Below are 17,707 nucleotides of genomic sequence, written 5' to 3' on the forward strand. Positions count from 1 at the left end.
GGAACCTGATCTGGCCAGCAGCGATCATGTGGCACAGCTAGGACACAGTTCTGGTCTCTCTTCACTGCCTTAATCATCCATTTTTCTCGTAGGTCTTCATTTGCGTCCTGCAGCTGAGGGAAACAGCAGCAGTGTCTTAGAGGATAAGGTGACTACCCATCTTTTATGGCGTAATCCGGACCTGTTACCCAGCCCTCTTCTCCCCAGCTTTGGCTGTTCATTCCAGCAAAGCCCAGGTTTTCTCCTCACTTTTGCATTCCCAGTCCCACTGCCTGTCACAGATCTCCCTTCTCCCTCTACCAGGGTGGGCTCCAAGAAGCCAAACGACTCCTCCTGGTCAGTCTTAGGCTGTCACTGATTTGCGCCTCTGGCGCACCCGGCCCTCACTTTTGGTGGGAATAATAGYGTGTGTTGTGCTCAGCGGATTCAATCTAATGCGGTCAGGGCTGGGAGAGATGCCCTGCAGGATGGCTGCAGGGTAGACAGGCTGCCTCCCGTAGTGCCAGCTATTGACTGGGGACCGGGGTGGGGGCAGAGGATGTTTCCCAAACCTTAATGGTGCCCTAGGCTCTGGCAAGCATTTGCACTCTGAGAATTATGTTCTCGTCTCCTGCAGCTTCTGGGGAAAACAGCCAGCTCTTCACCAGTGCCACGTCAGCATTGCTCATACTGACTGTAATGTAACTACACCAATTTAAAAAAGGCCAAAAGTCTTGTTTACTCCAAAGAAGTCAGTATTAAGCGTGATATGGCACTGTCCTAGGAGGCACAGCATGCAGCTTTGTTGTTCTCCTGCCCGTCCTTGGACCGTGGCCCTTGCAAGTGTTCAGAATGGGGAAAATGCTGTGCTGCAGAAAGGGTCCAGCAGCTGACTTTGGTCTTCAACTGCTGCTGGCTCCTCCCCAGAAAGTGTGCAAACCTCCTGAGCAGCTAAGGGACATCTCGTCTCATGGGGTGGCAACACTGTGGCAGTGGAGCAGCGTGGGTAGTGCGCGTGGTGGTGGTGCTAATCCCCTGAAGAGCTGTTGTGTGGTCCATAGAGCTTTGGTGGTTGCTGCTGTGGTTTTGTTTGTTTTTAGCAGTGAAACTGCTGGAAAGGTTGTATAGGCAGGTCCTTCCTGGGCTTTTCTTGCATGCTTGGGGGGGGGGGGGGGGGGGGGGGGGGGGGGTCTGGTGAGCCCAGGTGCCACAGCCATGCACTTGCTTTCCCAGCTGTGTTGGCCGCAGGGGACAATGCAGCTTGGTGGGAGCGCGAGCAGTGCCCAGCGCCCGGGACAGGGCCTGCAGGCACCGCCCCGCGAGGAAGCAGGCCTAGAGCTGCGTAGACAGGGTCTGCAGCACCCAGCTGTGACAGCACGTGCCACGGCAGGGCTGCAGGAGGCAGTGGAGCCCAGCATGCAGGTAGGTGCCAGCCTCAACTGGGCTGCGACAAGGTGGACAAGGTGTCTCACCGTGGGAGCAGACAGTCCCCCTCCTGTTGGGACGTTAACCCACGAGGGAGCCATGCGCAGCAGCGTGCAGTCACCGGCTCGGCGTGGCCAGAGCCCCCGATTCCGGCCCTTCTCTGCTGGGAGCAAATACCAGCGACCTCCTCTAAGACAGAGKCGTTAGTAGGCAGCAACACGGCCACGCAGGCAGTACAGCAGGGTGCAATGGACTTGGAGACAAGCCGGCGCTCAGGCTGTCCGCGTACCTTTAGTTCGGTTCTCTGCTGAGCAGTCAGCGGGGCAATCTTACCCCAGCCTTCTGTGAGCAGCAGTACGAAAGCAGGTGACTAGTGTTCAATAAGCAGCTTAAAGATTTAGGARGCACCAGTAAGGGCTAATCTCCATCTCTGTAATTTACCATATTCATCTGGCGATGCATGGGGTTTTGCTAAATATGGAGCAACATGGACAAAACCCCTCAAAAATCACTGTGCTCAGTGGATTTTTTTTTCCCAACTGAGGAGCAGTGAAAAGGAGTCAGGCTCCTCTGCAGAAGCAAGATAGCAGGAGCTCCTGCAACAAAGGACAAACAAGGGCTCAGCAGGTAAGTCCTGCTTCGGTGGCCTTGGACACCATACTCCAGTGGCAGAGGTCAAAGCTAAAAGCATCCATAGCCAGGCAGATGACGTCTTTCTGGCTSTGCAGATGATCCAAGGTAGTGTATTTTCAGCCAAGCCTGACACTGTTTTGTCACACAGCACCAGCACATCCTATAGGAAAAACAACTGCACTCACACAGTCCATTGGTATTTATAACTTTTATTTGCAATACTTTAGGTCCAAGTTTCAAACTGCAATATTTTTACACTCAAGACACAGTCATGCACAATCCATATTTCAATTTTCTATTGCTTCAACCACAATTTAAAATAACTTAATATTGGAAACAAAACCCAAAATCTTTTTAAAAAAAAAAAAAAAAAAAAAAAGGATGCTGAGGTCAGTAAGATGGATCCATGCCATCAGCACATTTACAAAGTAAATAACTTAGTCCTCTTTTAAAAAGATCATAATTACCTCTTAATCCAAAGTTACAGAAGAATTTCACTACACATTTGTTTTTTCTTTTTTCTTTTTGCCTTTTTTTTAAACAGATAACACGTCCTAAAAAAGGAATGTACAGCAAAAATGAGATACATTTCTGATAAACAATGAGAACATAGGCTCCTCCTCTGTTTATTTTGTGTGGATACCCTGAAGAAAAAAATCTAGCAGCCACCAGTGTAGGTGTAAGCTAGTTGCTTCAGCCTAAACTGGAGTTTGGAGTTGGTTAGAGCCCGATCCAGTTCAGAGTTGCAGGATTCTTTTGCAGATCTTTCTCCCCGAAACGCGGGCCAGTGGCTGCAGGCAGAGCGGCGGCAGCGCAGCGCCCCGGCGTGCACYGCGGCCGCTCCCGCGTGCTCACGGACTTCTGCACCTACCCAGGGAGTCGGGTTTGCTCTTCCCCAGGGGCTGGGGGGTGGGGGGGATGCAGGACTTTGCTCCTGGTTCCTACCGCTAGCAGCTCGCTCCCCTGCGAGGCAGGGAGCCGGGACGGCCGGGAGTTGCACCTGACGAGCCAACGGGCTTTTTCTTGGTGATGTGCTACAGTGACTTAGCAGCGCTGCTTAATACTAATAGAAATAGCGTGACAAAAAAAGCAATTGCCTGGGTGTATCTTTAGCTCAAAGGTCAAAAATCTCTGCAGACACAGACATAAGAGATGCGCACGTTTCARATTTGCTATGTTGACCCACTTCTGACCCAGAGAGCATTGCACTCCAGAGAGTGGAGAAAAAATAATGATGGGAAACCTCCTGCCACCCGCTCAGGCAGCGAGCGCTGCCCTCGGCCCCACGTGCTGGGCACCACCCGCAGCAGCGCCTGCCTCYGATCCCTACGGCTGCCGCGGGGCTCAGCAAGCGAAACACAGCGCGCTCGCAAGAGCGTGGTGCCAGCCCGGGAGCCCTCGGCGCCGTCRCGTCCCGGCCTCGCGCGCTGTGCGCACAACACAGGTGGTAACTCACGCTCCGGGCCGAGCGTTCGGATTTGAACCGCTGCTGCACGTGGGCAGCTCCGAGAGCAGGGACCTGAGGCGCTCGAGCGCGTTCTCACAGCCAGGGACACGGTCTCGGGTACAGCCACGGAGCACGGGAGAAGGAGGAGGAGAACGCTCACACGAGCAGCGCGAGACGGAGCAGGACCGGGAAAGGCAGCACCCACTGCAATTTCTCTATTTAGAAATACTATTTCAGCTGTTCCAAGCCCGAGGAAGACGAGAAGGACAGCGGCGAGAGGACACGCAAGCAGTACTCGTGCTCGGCTCGTTCATGCCCTCCCTCAGAGCTGTGACCAGCCGGGCCCGGCCACGMTCCCGCAGCAGAACCCGCTCGCGGGCCGCGAGGCTGCCCGGCGCGCAGGCCACGAGCAGCCGCGAACCGGCAGCTGCTCACCGACAGCACRAAGCACCTGCCCACTGCGAAAACCGATGCGTGGGTGGCTGGGAAGCAGTCCCGTTTCCTCAGGGCCCTCCGCTCCCAAGGTTATTAAAAATGTATTACYTTTCCAGAGCAAGGGGCGCTGGCGCCCTGCGGAGGCCGCCCGGCGCGGGTGGGCAGCTCGCAGCTCAGGCTCAGCGAGCGCAGCCGGAGAAGGGCACGAGCCCACACRCTCGAGGGCAGGCACAGGCCAGGCCGCTGGCCTGCAGGTGCCAGAGAAGCCTTGAGTAAGATCCCTTGAAACCCAGCGGGGATCCTTTACCTGCTTCCTAAAAACCGCTCGCTAAAACTAGGGCTAGCTACCGGCCCGAGCGCCAGTCGAAGCAGMGGCACCTCGGCGCCGTCTTTCCCGGGAGGCGCCCCGAGCCCCGGAGCCGGGTTCGGTCGCACGCTTGGGCCCCGCGACGTTTCTTACACGGCCAAAGGGCCGGGGCAGGCGGGGAGGGCACGGGGACAGGGCTAGCGCTGCCCTGCCGCGGGGACGCGACGGGCTGCTTCTTCGGGGGCAGACGCGGGGAGAGCCCGAGGGAGCCGCGGAGGCGCCGCCACCCTCCCCGAGCCCCAGCACAACTGGCCGCTCGGCGAGACGGCGGCGAGCCGCACCTCCCAGCAAGGAGCGCGAGCGCAGCCGGAGGGCGCAGCGGGGGCTCGGCAGCGCTGTGCCCCCCCCCCCTTCAATAAACAACCTGCTCCGCGCTGCTCACGCTTCCCGGCCTTCACCGCGGCCGTGCTGCCGTCTCCGAACAYGGGAAAACCTCAGCTCGCTGACAGGCCGCTTCCACACACGTCATGGCAGGGACGGGACTCGGAGGCAAGCGCTGGCTAGGTGGGTTTGGGGGTTTTTGTTTTTAACTGTTTAATAAATTTAAAAATAAAATAGAAAAAACACAGTTAACCAATCTTTTAAAACTTTGGAATGAACGTGTTTGTTTGAAATGTATACAACATTTACCTATGCATTTGGCAACAGAAACAGCCTATTCCTAATTAATACTTCCAAAAAATATATGCAACTAATTGTTTAACCCGGGATGGCGCACAAAAAAAAAAAAAAAAAAAAAAAAAAAAACCCGAGACGGTTCCAGAGATTTTATAGTAATGGTTGCACCTTCTTCCTTTCTGCAAGGGCAGTGCCTATCCTAACATGCTGCTATTTGAGCCTGTAAATAACGTACAAGACTTGTCTCGCCCAGGACTGATTTTTCACATTAATATTCCTCTTCCCCATTTCCCTTCAAATTCAGGAGGAGATAAAGGCAGCTGCCACCTGCCAGGAGTTAGTGACTGAGACTTCAGTGCCAGCGACTGTCCCAAGCTAAGAGCAACAGGGATGCAAGTTTTTTTTTTTTTTTTTTCTACTGGTTGTAAAACAGCTGGTCCCAGTTGGTCCAGCTGGGCAATTACAGTCCCTGTTAAAAACAGCCATGGGCAGCGATTACTTCTGTCGGATCCTTTTCAACATTAAAGAAAAAAAAAATAAGATTTTTTTTTAAAGAAAAAAAAATCTGTTTTTGCAGATGCAAGAAAAATAAATATGCTATTTAATAAAATAAAAATTAAGGCCTCTTTTTAAAGCAGCTATGTTTAAAAAAAGCCAGTGCCAACAATATTTTGCATGCTGGAGCATACACTAAATAAAAAAAAAAAAAAAAAAGACGCTTCTATTTGATTTCCTATCTTTCATCTCTGTTTAATTTCAGGAAGTTCTTTTGAAAAGCAGAGACAGGAAAAGTGCTGAAATCTTTAACAGCTACAGAAAACAAACAGGGGAAAACAATAAATCAAAAGTGTGATCTGGCAGCATAAGCGTTTCTATCGTATGTCCAGCAAACGTGTGCCACAAGAAAGTGCTTTCCTTTTGAAGGACGGCTGTCTGTTCCTTTGAGGGCAGGAGAAAATAAAAGCTATACTGGCAAACAGAAACTGCCACTTGTTTCTTTACTTCTCACATGGAATACAAACACATTTCACTCAGATTAATGCTTTACAAATCGAGGACAGCCCTTCTCTCATCCACGTCCCTGCTGCTTTTCCCCTCGGGAGAGGCCATCTCCCCGCTGCTCCCTTGCGCTGATGGAGAAAAACGCGGCCTCACAAAAGAAACGGGATTTTTGTCCTATTCGGGCATCAGGAAATCAAACCCGATCTGCTCACCGGGCAATCAGGAAGGTTAATTCCCGCGTAGCTGCRGTAACTCACCGAGCGGCTGCCGCGGCCCCTGGGCCGGACGGGGAGCGCGGGGACGAGGCAGCGGCGGCAGCGCCGAGCCCGAGCCGATGACCTCGTGCAGGAACAGCCCAAGCATCCTTCATCCGTAGCAGCAAAACACGAAGGTCTGTTAGTACCTTAAGGCTGGCGCAGCCTGTTGCAGGCTCAGGCCTGTACATAAAGGTCTAGATCAGACCTYTGGGTGTTGGTGGGTGTTTTTTAGGTTAAAACAGCCACAATCCAACTGCTGTTTTGAAGGCCTTTGTTTTTTTTCTTAGTTGTTCTACCAGAATACAGCAACAAATATTCTGTACAAATGCTTTTTCTGAGTGAAACCACACTACATCTCTTTCAAAAAAGAGCAAAAAGCCCCCAGCAGCACAGCCGACCCTCTCTGCTCCCCTGCGGAGCGCCTCGGCCCTTCCCGGGATCCACTYTCCCGGCAGCTCGCGGCTCCCAGGGGAGCAGAAAGGCGGCCGGTTTTACGGCTCTGAGATGTTTCTGCCATCGACTCTGTGTTTTGCACCTTTGCTCTCGCTCGGYGTCTAAGTTTCCAGAGCTGTTTGCTGCAGGGGCTGAGGCAGAGCTGAACCCAGGAAGCCTCCTCTCGCCGGCGGGACCCGGGTGCTCGCTCGCCGCGCGGGCGCCTCCAGGGCCGGGCTGCCCTCGCCGCCGCGTGCCGAGACCTACAGAAACCATGCAACCGCCTGCAGCGGCCACGGGGGCCGCGCGAGCAGGCGCTCCCCGCAGGGCCCCGAATCGGGGCCGCCCTTCCCTGCTCCTGCACAAACCCCCGCAGRCTAATCCTAGGCGGGGACGAGCCCCCGCCCGCCCGCCCGGCTCCGGCACGGGTATCAGTCCCGTCCCGGGAAGGACGGGCACCTACGGCCATTTGCGCCCGCTCTGCGCTAGGCACGTGGCGCCCAAGGCCGGGCGGCTGCGGGGTGCTCTGCAAGGCGCTGCCGGGACCCGGCCCCTGGCCCGACCTGGCTGCAGCCGCCTAACTTGGCTCTCGCAGCTTCGCATCGCACGAGCCCTGTCCGAGCACACTGCCTGATCTTTCTGCTCCCCCCCCCCCATTTTAATAAGACTCTCACCCAGGCAAACATATCATAATTAGTTATACAAATCAAACTGTCAAGAACTGAAACACTATATATTCACAGTTGAAAGCCTGTATCTCAACAGGACCTTTTGTCTGCTCTACTCCTGATTCGTTTTTGGTTGGAAATGCAACTTCACTTTCTTCCTCGGCTAGACGTACCGTGAATGAGCAAATACCAGCGAGCGGGCTGTATTCAAAAGGCGACGCAGCCTGGAGTGCACGACTGAAGGGGGACCCTTCTCCAATTCCAAACCATACCAAAAAAAAAGAAAACCCATAAAAGGGACTTTGCATCTTTAAGAAACACCCGACAATTTAAAAGTGAATGTACAGCTTATTCACAGGGTGAGAAGGAAGGGAATCTTCCAACTGAATTTGCTTTACCTTGGAAACGGCTGAGACAGAAAAGCATCTTCTGCCATTACCTCTCCGTCTTAAGCCCTGTTTCATCTTAGAAATAAATTAAGGAGCCAGAAAGCAGGAAGAAGACACATGATAAGTTTCTATTCCTCGAGGGACCGGAGAACAGTTGTTCTCCCCTCCTCCCTGCTACCACCGTGACTGTGACCATTTGTCTGTCCGTCCATCCATCTGTCCTGCAGCACAAGAGTTGAGGTTTTATAGAGTTTTTGCTCAGTCCTGCTCTGGAGGGAGCTGGCGTGGGAGAAGGCCAGCCGGGAGCGCTAGCGGCTGCTGTTCTTAATCGCTTCCTTTGCTGCAATGATCAGAGGAGTCAGGCTGGAGAGWGGCTTGGCTAGTTTTAAAAATGGATGCTACCCAAAGGAAAGAAAGAAAGAAACCGTTACTCTCCGGAATTGCTTACTCACCGGTGCCAGCAGTATTCTTCTGGTAACCGGGAACGTGCAGAAATAGGACTGAGGGGACCATCCGGATCCTCACGTCCAGTCCCTTGCCRCTGGCAAACACAGCCCGTAATCCTGTTAATCCATTTATCAAGGTGCCTTCAGCTTGCTGGCGTTTTTGCCCTGCCTGCCCTCTTGGAAAGCTGCTCGCTCTCCTAGAGCCTTACTCCTCTCAGGAAACTTGTACACAAACAAACGTCAAATACTTATGGAGGTTCCAGTTCTCTAAAGACACAGGCTATTTTAGTGACCAAAAAGACCAAAGGCGCGAGCCGTCCCTGAGGGAACTCAGCAGCCCTAGGCAGAGGTTTCCCCGTAGCATCTGGGCCCACGCGCTGTTTTGGAGGTGCAGGTTTTTGGGCACCAGGACGGCGGGAGGGAGACGGGCGCCCGAGGGCCAGCRGCGGTGCTGGGACTCCCCAGTCACTGCAGCTTATTCCTGTCACTGAACCAGTGCCGGGGCTCCATCACTCGACCGCGCCAGGCAGCAAACGGAGCTGCTGTCGCCTGTGCGTTTAACCACCAAGGACGCCGGGACGTACGGCAGCGCCGTCACCCGCAGCCGCTTTACCTGCAGCAGCTCCTTGGCAGACCCTCGCCGGTCCACGTCCATCTCGAGGCAGCGGTTCAGGAAGTCGCGGAAGACGGCGGAGAGCCGCTCCGGGTTCTGCAGCTCCGGCGTCCCGTTGGTGGCTATCAGATACAACGCCTACGGGAGACGGAAACACCGGGCTCCACCTGCAGCTTTCAGCTGCTCAGACAGACCCTGCTTTTATAAGATCAGTTTTTCGCTGGCAATTTTTTCCCTGGCAGAGGGAAACAATTTTTCTATCCTGAAAAAAAAGCCTAATCTAGACGCAGCTATTCCAACATCAAAATGATTTTGCCTTGATAGCTGATTTCATTGCCTGACCCAGTTAGTATGAGATACACCAGCAAAAGCACATTTTGCTTCTGTAAGTACTGACACTAGCTTTACAGGCTATTTTAAGGAGTGAATTAGGCCTAACTGTATTACCTCAAAGGATTATTATATAAACTGCATCTCTGCAGTCCTCACTGGTGCCTAAAGCACTGAGCTTCCGCAGAACAGACTAAGGTAGTCAGATTTTTTACTCTACTCTTGATAAAAATGGTAACTGCATAAAAAAACTTAAATCCATCAGCTTATGCCTTGGATAAAGAACCAGAAATGTTTTAAACTTCATTTTCACACAAGTCGCACGCACAGTGATATTAGGAGGAAAATGGATCGTTGGGCAGACGGGAGCCACCTGGGGCTCTGTTTCTCTGCAGTCTCCAAATTCCAGATCAGCTTTGTTTATGTGGTGAAAGAAAAAGYTTTTAATGGCTTAATTAGAAAAATATATAATAATATAATAATAATATATAATAATTCCCTCCCTGTGGCAACCCTATGCTAATTCTGATATTCAGGTAAATACGTTCAATGATGTCCTCATCCCAGAAACCGCCAGGGAAGAAATGGGAGGTTCTGGCCGCTGGGCTTCAGAAAGCTCCTGCTTGGTGACACGGGGAAAGCAGCTTGGGGCTACGAAAGAAGGATGTTAGCCGGTACTTCCGCAAAACGGATAAGCAGCAGAATAGGTTACGCTGACTTTAAACTATAATCTTCATGTTTCAGGCTAGTATCCCATTTAGAAGAATGATATAGCTTCATCTCTCAAAGCCGAGCAGGAAAGGTAACATTAAATGTTACATGTTTCATGTTTTCAGCATCATCATCGCAGACGGCAGAGCAAGGAACTTTTTAAAAAACAAAGCAAAACGTAACTTGAGYGTGGGGAGGATTACGCTGTGCTAAGGGCCGAGGTCTCTGTGAACCCCCTTGCGACGTGCATGAACGTCCATCTGCCCAGTGCGACGCRCAGTCGTCTCAGCACACAGAACGGGCCGAACAGCTCAAAATCCCACCCGTTCTACTCCTCAGGAACAACCAGCCTAAGCCAAGCTTAAGTTTCCTAGTCAAAGCCATGGAAGCTCATTTCTAGGCATCTGACAGTGTTCATGCAGCTTGGCAAGGCTTCATCAGCTCCCGAGACCAAGGAATTATAATGCAGTTTTGTAAAACGTGGGGTGACCATTAYCAAGTGCAGTTCACTTGTAACAGAGGTCTAACATGCTGAGAAGCTGGGGAGCAGTTCATTCTGCTATTGCAAGATGTTATTAGACACGTAAGACAAACAGTTTGAACTATTTTAGCTTGAACTTGCAGAATATGTCTCAAATACACAGTAATATTAGTAAGAATAGGCCTAGGAATCTTCCATAAAAAACATCTGTTGCGGTAATAGCAGCTCTGCGGTACTGGCATCCAAGCAGACCACGACCAAATTGACTTTTTTACCCTCTATAAATACAGAGGGAAATTTTCCAAGCCTAAAAAGGCAAATGAACTATCCTGAAGTAAAAATAATAGAAGTATGTTTCTTTCCTTTTACCGCAACATAAACTTTACAAAGTCAATCTTATCCCGTCCGTCTGCAGCCGACCTCAGCAACCGGACACAGCGGGGAGCTGAAGAGCCTCTTTTCACTGTTTTCCTCACGGCATCTGAGGCACATCAGCGCTCCTGGCGTGAAGGGAAACAGCACTGACCACATTCCTGAAAATTTGTATTCCAGCTACGTTCACCTGATTGTGAAACAGGAACACCAGGTCAAACGAAGCTCTTTGCCACGACTCATATATTGTGAAGAAAAAAGCAAATAAGAGAGTCATCTTTTGCTAGGAATTGCACCTTTAAAATATTTCTAGAGCAAGAAAAAAAGGTTTACGGGAAACTGAAGCATCTCATTACATATTTTYTGGTTTCCTATAATGCAGCCAGCAAGGAAAAATATCCAGTACAAAGGAAAGGAGTGTTTGCAGTAGCTGCAAAGGAGCAATAAGCTCATTAATTTGTTTAACATACCAAAAAACTAGAAAGTACGCAGCATATAGTTATGGCTGCAGTCTGAAAACTGTATTCCAAAGTTACTGAGGCCACCCAGATACAGGACAGGAACATTATACAGACAATTCAGAAGCCTGAAACCCTACAGAGTCCACAGCATTTGGAAACTATGTTGCAGTTTCTACGAAAATTGATGCACTGTAGTTAATAGATGAAAAAGCAAACGGAAATGCTTTTCTTTTTAATTGAAACTGAGGAGGTTCAACCTGCGTTTCGAAGGATATTTATTGTGCCAGCGATTGTCCCTCAGGGACTAGGCATGCGCCTTCTGGAAGGAAATCACAGTGAGAGAAAAGACGAATACCATCGCGGGAGTATCCACGGCCCCTCTCATGGCTGGAAAACGGTTCCTGCCTCACAGATTGCCTGCAAGTACTGCAAAGGCTAGAAGGAACCAAGCAACGTGCAGCGTTTGCTATACAGCTGGAAAACGACAAATGCATCTACATTAAACTGCTATTAACTCTATGATTAATGATCCTTTAATGCCTCTATAATTTATTAATACATTTAAACTAGTGCTGGTAACTGAAGCATGTAGGTGCCTTATATTATTAAAACAATCATTCATAAAAGTAAAGCAGCAGCCTTTTGCTTTCAAGCTCTGCAGAATTCCCTGAATGCAAGCAAAATGTGACTACTACACCCAACAGTTACTGTGTTCCATCAGCTAAAAATCTCTGCTGTAAAAGCAGGCCTTGTCTTTAAGCTCTGCTGTCTGGAGACAGCTGAGACCTTTCCCTGGAGCCTCTGATTGCACATACAACAGCAGACAGGACCCTGTCCCCATTGGGGTTGATTTACCTTAATAAACCTAGGTGATACCTGGGGTGCTTCAGGCAGTGCTTCACAAGCTGCTCACTGTTCCTAGCCCAGGGACAACAACCTCTGCAAAGGAGGAAAAAAAGCCACCACAGATGCTACCAGCTTCAGATGTCTGGTTTTTATCTGGTGCAATTTCACTCAAACACCTTGAAGATGCCTCAAAGCTGTGAGTGTTCGAGTTGGTCTTCACACTAGCAGGAGGTGAAGCTTGAAGGTTCTAGATGACCCCTAACCAACACTGAGCTTAAGGAAGCAGGACTTCCTCCAGACCAGTAATTCTATTCCTGTTCTTTGGTTTTGGGTGCCTAATACAAAGCCAATATGATTTTTGCAAGGATCCCCCAAGGAAGCAGTCAGAATATGGGATCCTCTCTTTGCAGGAAACTAAAGCAAAACCAGTGACGTGCAGCAGTTGCTGCTGGTAGAAGTGGGCTGCCATGACGCAGGCCTGCTGCTACCCTGCCCAGCTATGGAGCACGGAGCTAGTTCAGCATCTGTCTGAATCCAAGCCCGTGTCTCTCTTAACCCTCCTCGCACGGTGGCAGAGGCACTTCGCCTGGGTGCACAGGACCCCAAAAAGCCAGGCACCTGCCAAATCAAAAGGTGGCCTCCTGAGAAGACCTAGGAACCTTTTTCCAAAAGAGCAGAAGGCAGAAGTTTGCATAAAGCCCTGGCATGTTCCCTTCTCAAACAGCACGACCAAGGGGGTATTTTCTGACTGTGCTGTTGTCTGTTCTTTTAGAGGCTCCAGCTCTCGGTTCTGCAGTAAGCAGGCTGGTACCAGACTAGAGGGGGRCCAGCCTTATCACTATGAGAAAAGCTAACAGTGATACTGTATTTTAATTGTAGCCTCACCAAAAATTATATATGTATTTCTATCCATAGGTGCAAAATTAATTTCCTCATAGATTCCTGCATCCTAGTAGGAATTAACTGTGCAGCATTTAACTGGTTGTTTCGGCTATCAGTCACGACTGTTTACCTTGGTATACATTCCTCCACAAACACACAATTGTTTGGCGTATGACCTGATCATTTCATTTTAAGCACTCTAGGATAGAAATGAAAACTTCAAAACATTAAAAATGTATCACTTTACTACCTGTTTAGTACAGGTATCTTTGCTAATATATAATTTTAGAAATGTTTTGGTAATAAATAACTGTGSCATTACTATAACCAAGGACATTTTCTGAAAGAATCAGATAACAAATCCACACAGATCTGAGTTTGAAAGTACTTTTTTCCCTGCAGATAAGTTTAAAATTCTTTTCATAAAAATTCATCAACTGGAGAAACTTGCTATGGAAAAATTCTTGTCATCAGAGATACGGCTGAAAGASACTTCAAAAACTGCCTGAGAGAGAAATTTTAAGCATCGCTGGAGGCAAAAATGACACATTTCTGAACTAGCTCCATGTCACTTCTCTTTTGAGGTTCTCCTATTTATGCACCTAAAGCTACAGTATATGCTGAAATGCTGCAATGACATTTTTAGAAACACTCCCTGCTGGAACTAGTCCAAGCTGATGTGATAAGGATTTTGTCTCTAAACACAGGTCAGATTAAAAAGACAGTGGTATCTCATTCTATCTGCGCCTTACCCTGAGAGGATTTTCATTAAGGTAAGGAGGTTCTCCTTCCACCATTTCTATTGCCATGATCCCGAGTGACCAGATGTCAACTTTGGGGCCGTATGCTTTTCTCGTCACCACCTCTGGTGCCATCCAGTAAGGAGTCCCCACCATTGTGCTCCGTTTACTCTGCTCAGGGGTGATCTGTGCGCAGAACCCAAAATCAGCTGCGGAGAAAACAAGTGTAATTAAAGCCAGTCTAAAATATGAAACAAAGCAATAGAAACCCCTACTTTGTGCCCAAAAATGTAGTGTTGAATCTAGCTGGAAAAAGCAGCCATGTTCTCTTTGTGTAGCCAAGTAAATATCGAATTAGCCACCTTAAAAAAAAGTTTCATGCAGCAAATGCTTCAATTGAAGCTTTAAATCAAAACTCTGGTTCCTAGAAGAGACACAAGCAAATAAAAGCCAGTCTTTGCATCTTTTTCCTTTTTCTACCTCTTATGTACTGGAATTGTGCACTTCGTTTGCAGCAGTGGTCAGGGCATTAGCACAGAATCACTTTTGGGTACCGGCAGTCAGTGAGAAGCAGCCCCACAGCCCGTGCCGCAAACACCGCTGCCTAACCAAGGACACCTACTCAATTTGACAGATCCGTCCATCCCGAGAAGGATGTTGTCACTCTTGATGTCTCTGTGGATCACTTGGTTTGAATGTAGGAAATCCAATGCTTGCAGGCACTGATACAAAAAAAAAGAAACACAAAAGTAAAAATTAATGGCCTGATTTCATCACACAAGAAGGGAACGTCTCTAAAAGATTTAATTTCTAGATGAATTGTGAGTAATGGCAAAATACTGTGCTGTCAAGAGGAATAGCTTGCTGCTTCAACACCGTTAGAATAATAGCTTTCTAAATGAAGGCACRTTAGCTTTTGAATGAGAAATGTCAATTATTGTTACAGACTATCCCCTGAAAGCACAGACAGAACGACTGCAGCTACAATGAATTTGCCATCTCTGTCCATATGACAAACTATTATTTGCCAAAAAAGAAAAACTCACTTCCTTCAGTATCAAGTGGATCACTTTCGGGTGGAAGGTTTATGACAAAGATTTTATTGTGAGAGGCTCTACAGGAGATTTGAAAATAGCATTTTAGTCATTTTTCAGAAGCGAACAACATTTTGGGTGGAACGCTATCCTTTTAAGCAGAGGACTGTGACAAATGAACCTCCGTTTTTCTTTGCTATTATTTTAAAATTCTGCCACAAGCATGCTTGCTTCTACAGGCAAGGAATAACACACAGACATGCCCCAAGCAAACTTTTGAAGAGGCAAAGTTGAGAATAATAAAACTCAAAAAAAAAAAAAAAGAGTGATTATATCAACGGTCTGTAGAGTACAGTAACAAAGTATAGTAAGCACAGTGCTACAGGCAGGCAAATCATATTAAAAACCATCACAGAAATGAAGATCTGGACATGAAATYGCTCATATTCTTACCACCTGTTCATCAGTCCCATGCTACCTACGTGAGCACAAGCACCGCAGCATCSCTCACCTCCCTGCAGACAGCCGCTATCTGCCCTTCGTCCATACAGGTCTCCGTGACCACGTCAGTTAAAGAGCCTCCTGCCAAGTACTCCATAACTACCCAAAGTTCATCACCCACCAGGTAGCTGGAACAAAAAACAGCGACAGAGATGAATGTGCACGGCTAAGTTATCTTGTGAGAAAGACCACGCTTGATTTTTGCTTTCTGATCATTTTTAAATGAAGACAGCATAAAGTGAATAGACATTCCTTCTAGGCTACACCGTCCTTAGAAAGAATCTGTGCAGTCCAAATGAAAGAGGCATTATGAGTGAAATACATAGACGTTATATGGCAAGCAAGTGAAAAAATGCAGTTTAGTAAAGGCAAAGACAAATGTTCAGTCAGGATATATCACATCATCTCATTCATCATCTTAACATATTCAGAAATGCCATGAATAACTCCAGAAACACGAGGACAAAACTTTCATAACTGTCCCTGGTGTGAACCTGTGTACTACTGAGAGTAGAAATTGGTCAACAGTTTGAAAAATCTTACATGAAGTGCATTCAGAAACAAAAAACAATTTTAAATTCGGTAAATTATGTGTGTCTGGAAACAAGAACCTTGTCTTCCTGGCATCCACAGCAATGGAAAATAATGGGAACGTTCCAATGAAAATAATTTCTATGATGATTTATCAGCGTTTATCAGAATACACATAAAATACATTCAATTAAAAAATCTTGGAGACAGTGGAGTCACAGGCAGTTGCTTTAGTAAGATATGGCTGATCCAGATTTTCAGAAACAGTCTTTGAACTGCATATGTAAAAAAATTAATGCAGATTAAGAGCAATCTCCTCCAATACACGTGTGGGTGTGGATGTGTGTGCGCACATTTGTGTGCGTGTGTATATATGTAYGTCTGTGTGTACATATATATATGTGTGTGTGTGTGTATACATATATGTATGTACGTATGTATCAAAAATAAACAGGTCATTTTTCTGCCAGAGACCAAAGGCTTCTGAACCTTTGGCCTGCAGTATGTAAATGAACTTTCAACGTTAACACTAGCACTACTTACCTGTCTAAATAGTTAACAATATTGGGGTTCTTATTTTCCCTCATGACCAGGATTTCATTAATAATTAGTTCCTTTTTGGGCTGTTGTTGGAGATTCATTTGCTTTATGGCCACCTAAAATGACATTGAAAATTATCACCTCGAACAGCCCGAACCGCCCCAGATCAGCACGAACACGTGGAAGTGGTTTGGGAACGACATATCAGAGCTGTGCCAAACTGCCAGGCTATTCGGCACCAAAGCTCAGGATCACGTTACAACAACCTCGCTTTTCTGCTTGCCTGGGTGCTAGTTATACAGGGCCACATACAGCTTGCCTTGTACAATTTGTAAAAATGGCCTGTAAAACCTCAATCAGAAATCTCTACCAACACCCTGCATACCTACTTTCATCCAAAACGGCCGTGGTTTATTACCACAGTCATTATTCATTCAGGTTTTGCAAGCAGGAAGTGATTTTGTTACCGTGAAAAAATATATAAAAACAGCTGGTAACCCTGCAGCGATTACATGATTTTGATGACTATTTCAGCAACTGCTGTTATTCTTGACTTGATTACATAACCGAAAGAAAAGGCACACGCACATCCCGCGCAAAAAGCTGTGCTAACGGGTTACACGGTTACAGAGGATCTTGGAACTTCCCAGCTTCTGGCGTTTTGACTTTGCAACTCTAGTAACGCTCTTCTAGCACAGCYGGTATTTGCAGTGATTCCTGAGTTAACAAATGATCCGCTCTGCGGTACTTTCAGGGCAGGTCCAGGGCCCTGGGCAGGGTGCCTGTGCCAGCCAACCAGCTTCAACACGACTAGAACACAGAATTAATTCCTAAACACGATCTGTCTTACTTACATCATACTTTGAAGAAAGCTGAAAAAAGAAAGCTAAAAATAGTATTACTATCCTGAATCAGCAACTAAGATAAATCAGGACTGAATGACGGCAGCGTGCGTCGGTTCACTGTTGCATTAGTATACTCAGTAATTAAGACAGAGTTAGTGTGCCCTTCTTGGAAGGCTATTGCTTGCCTCCTTGCTTTCCTAGTAGCAGCAACTAAGTTTGTCCAGCAACAATCAGTGTAATGCAGTTATTTATTCCTCATACCAATATGGGAAACTGTGACAAGCCCTGGGTTTCTCCTGAGGCTGACAGTTATGACAGTCTTTAGATTCAACAGTTTGTGTTGATAACCAAACTACAGCCAGGTCCACAATTTTTGTGCTGTAACTTCACAGAGTTAAGTTATGCTCAGACAAATCTGCTCTGTAAGGAGCATATGTTTATCCACACTGGGGAACAGCAGAAACAACAATTTCTAAACCAATACCTTTACACTGGCAATAAAAACTATACAGTTTTTATCAGGCCTGAAAGCTTGCTGAGATTTATTTACAGATCCCTCTCCATTAAAACACACACGCAGGGATGGCATCAGAGGGATGGCAGTGGGCTGGGATCAGCAATGCCATGGAGGGCACAGACCTGTTCTGGAGAAAGCGTAGGTCAAAAAAATGCTGCAATTGGCCTTAAAAGAAAGTCCACAGCCACCGCTGGTGTCCGGCTAC

The 17,707-nt window shown here is 47.9% G+C and overlaps 1 protein-coding gene across 2 annotated transcripts in view; it reads right to left on the reverse strand.

Moving 5' to 3' along the window:
• Positions 1–2,230: 2,230 nt before the first annotated feature.
• PAK3 (p21 (RAC1) activated kinase 3) overlaps positions 2,231–17,707 on the reverse strand; it is a 137,433-nt gene continuing 121,956 nt past the window's right edge. Inside the window, exons 10-16 of one of the 2 annotated variants that reach the window (XR_014897655.1) lie at positions 16,144–16,256; positions 15,080–15,197; positions 14,157–14,256; positions 13,547–13,743; positions 8,712–8,849; positions 6,164–8,050; positions 2,231–4,816 (exon numbers count right to left, since the gene is read on the reverse strand). Coding sequence is in view for 1 of the 2 variants with exons in the window: in XM_085319633.1 (XP_085175759.1) it covers positions 7,961–8,050; positions 8,712–8,849; positions 13,547–13,743; positions 14,157–14,256; positions 15,080–15,197; positions 16,144–16,256 (756 nt within the window). In the remaining variant the exon portion in view is untranslated. Of the gene's footprint in view, positions 8,051–8,711; positions 8,850–13,546; positions 13,744–14,156; positions 14,257–15,079; positions 15,198–16,143; positions 16,257–17,707 lie in introns of both variants that reach the window. The other variant, XM_085319633.1, reaches the window with a different exon arrangement.

The sequence above is a fragment of the Rhea americana genome, unplaced genomic scaffold, assembly GCF_003343005.1.
Source record: "Rhea americana isolate MKP2758 unplaced genomic scaffold, rheAme1 scaffold_6, whole genome shotgun sequence".
NCBI lineage: Eukaryota > Metazoa > Chordata > Aves > Rheiformes > Rheidae > Rhea > Rhea americana.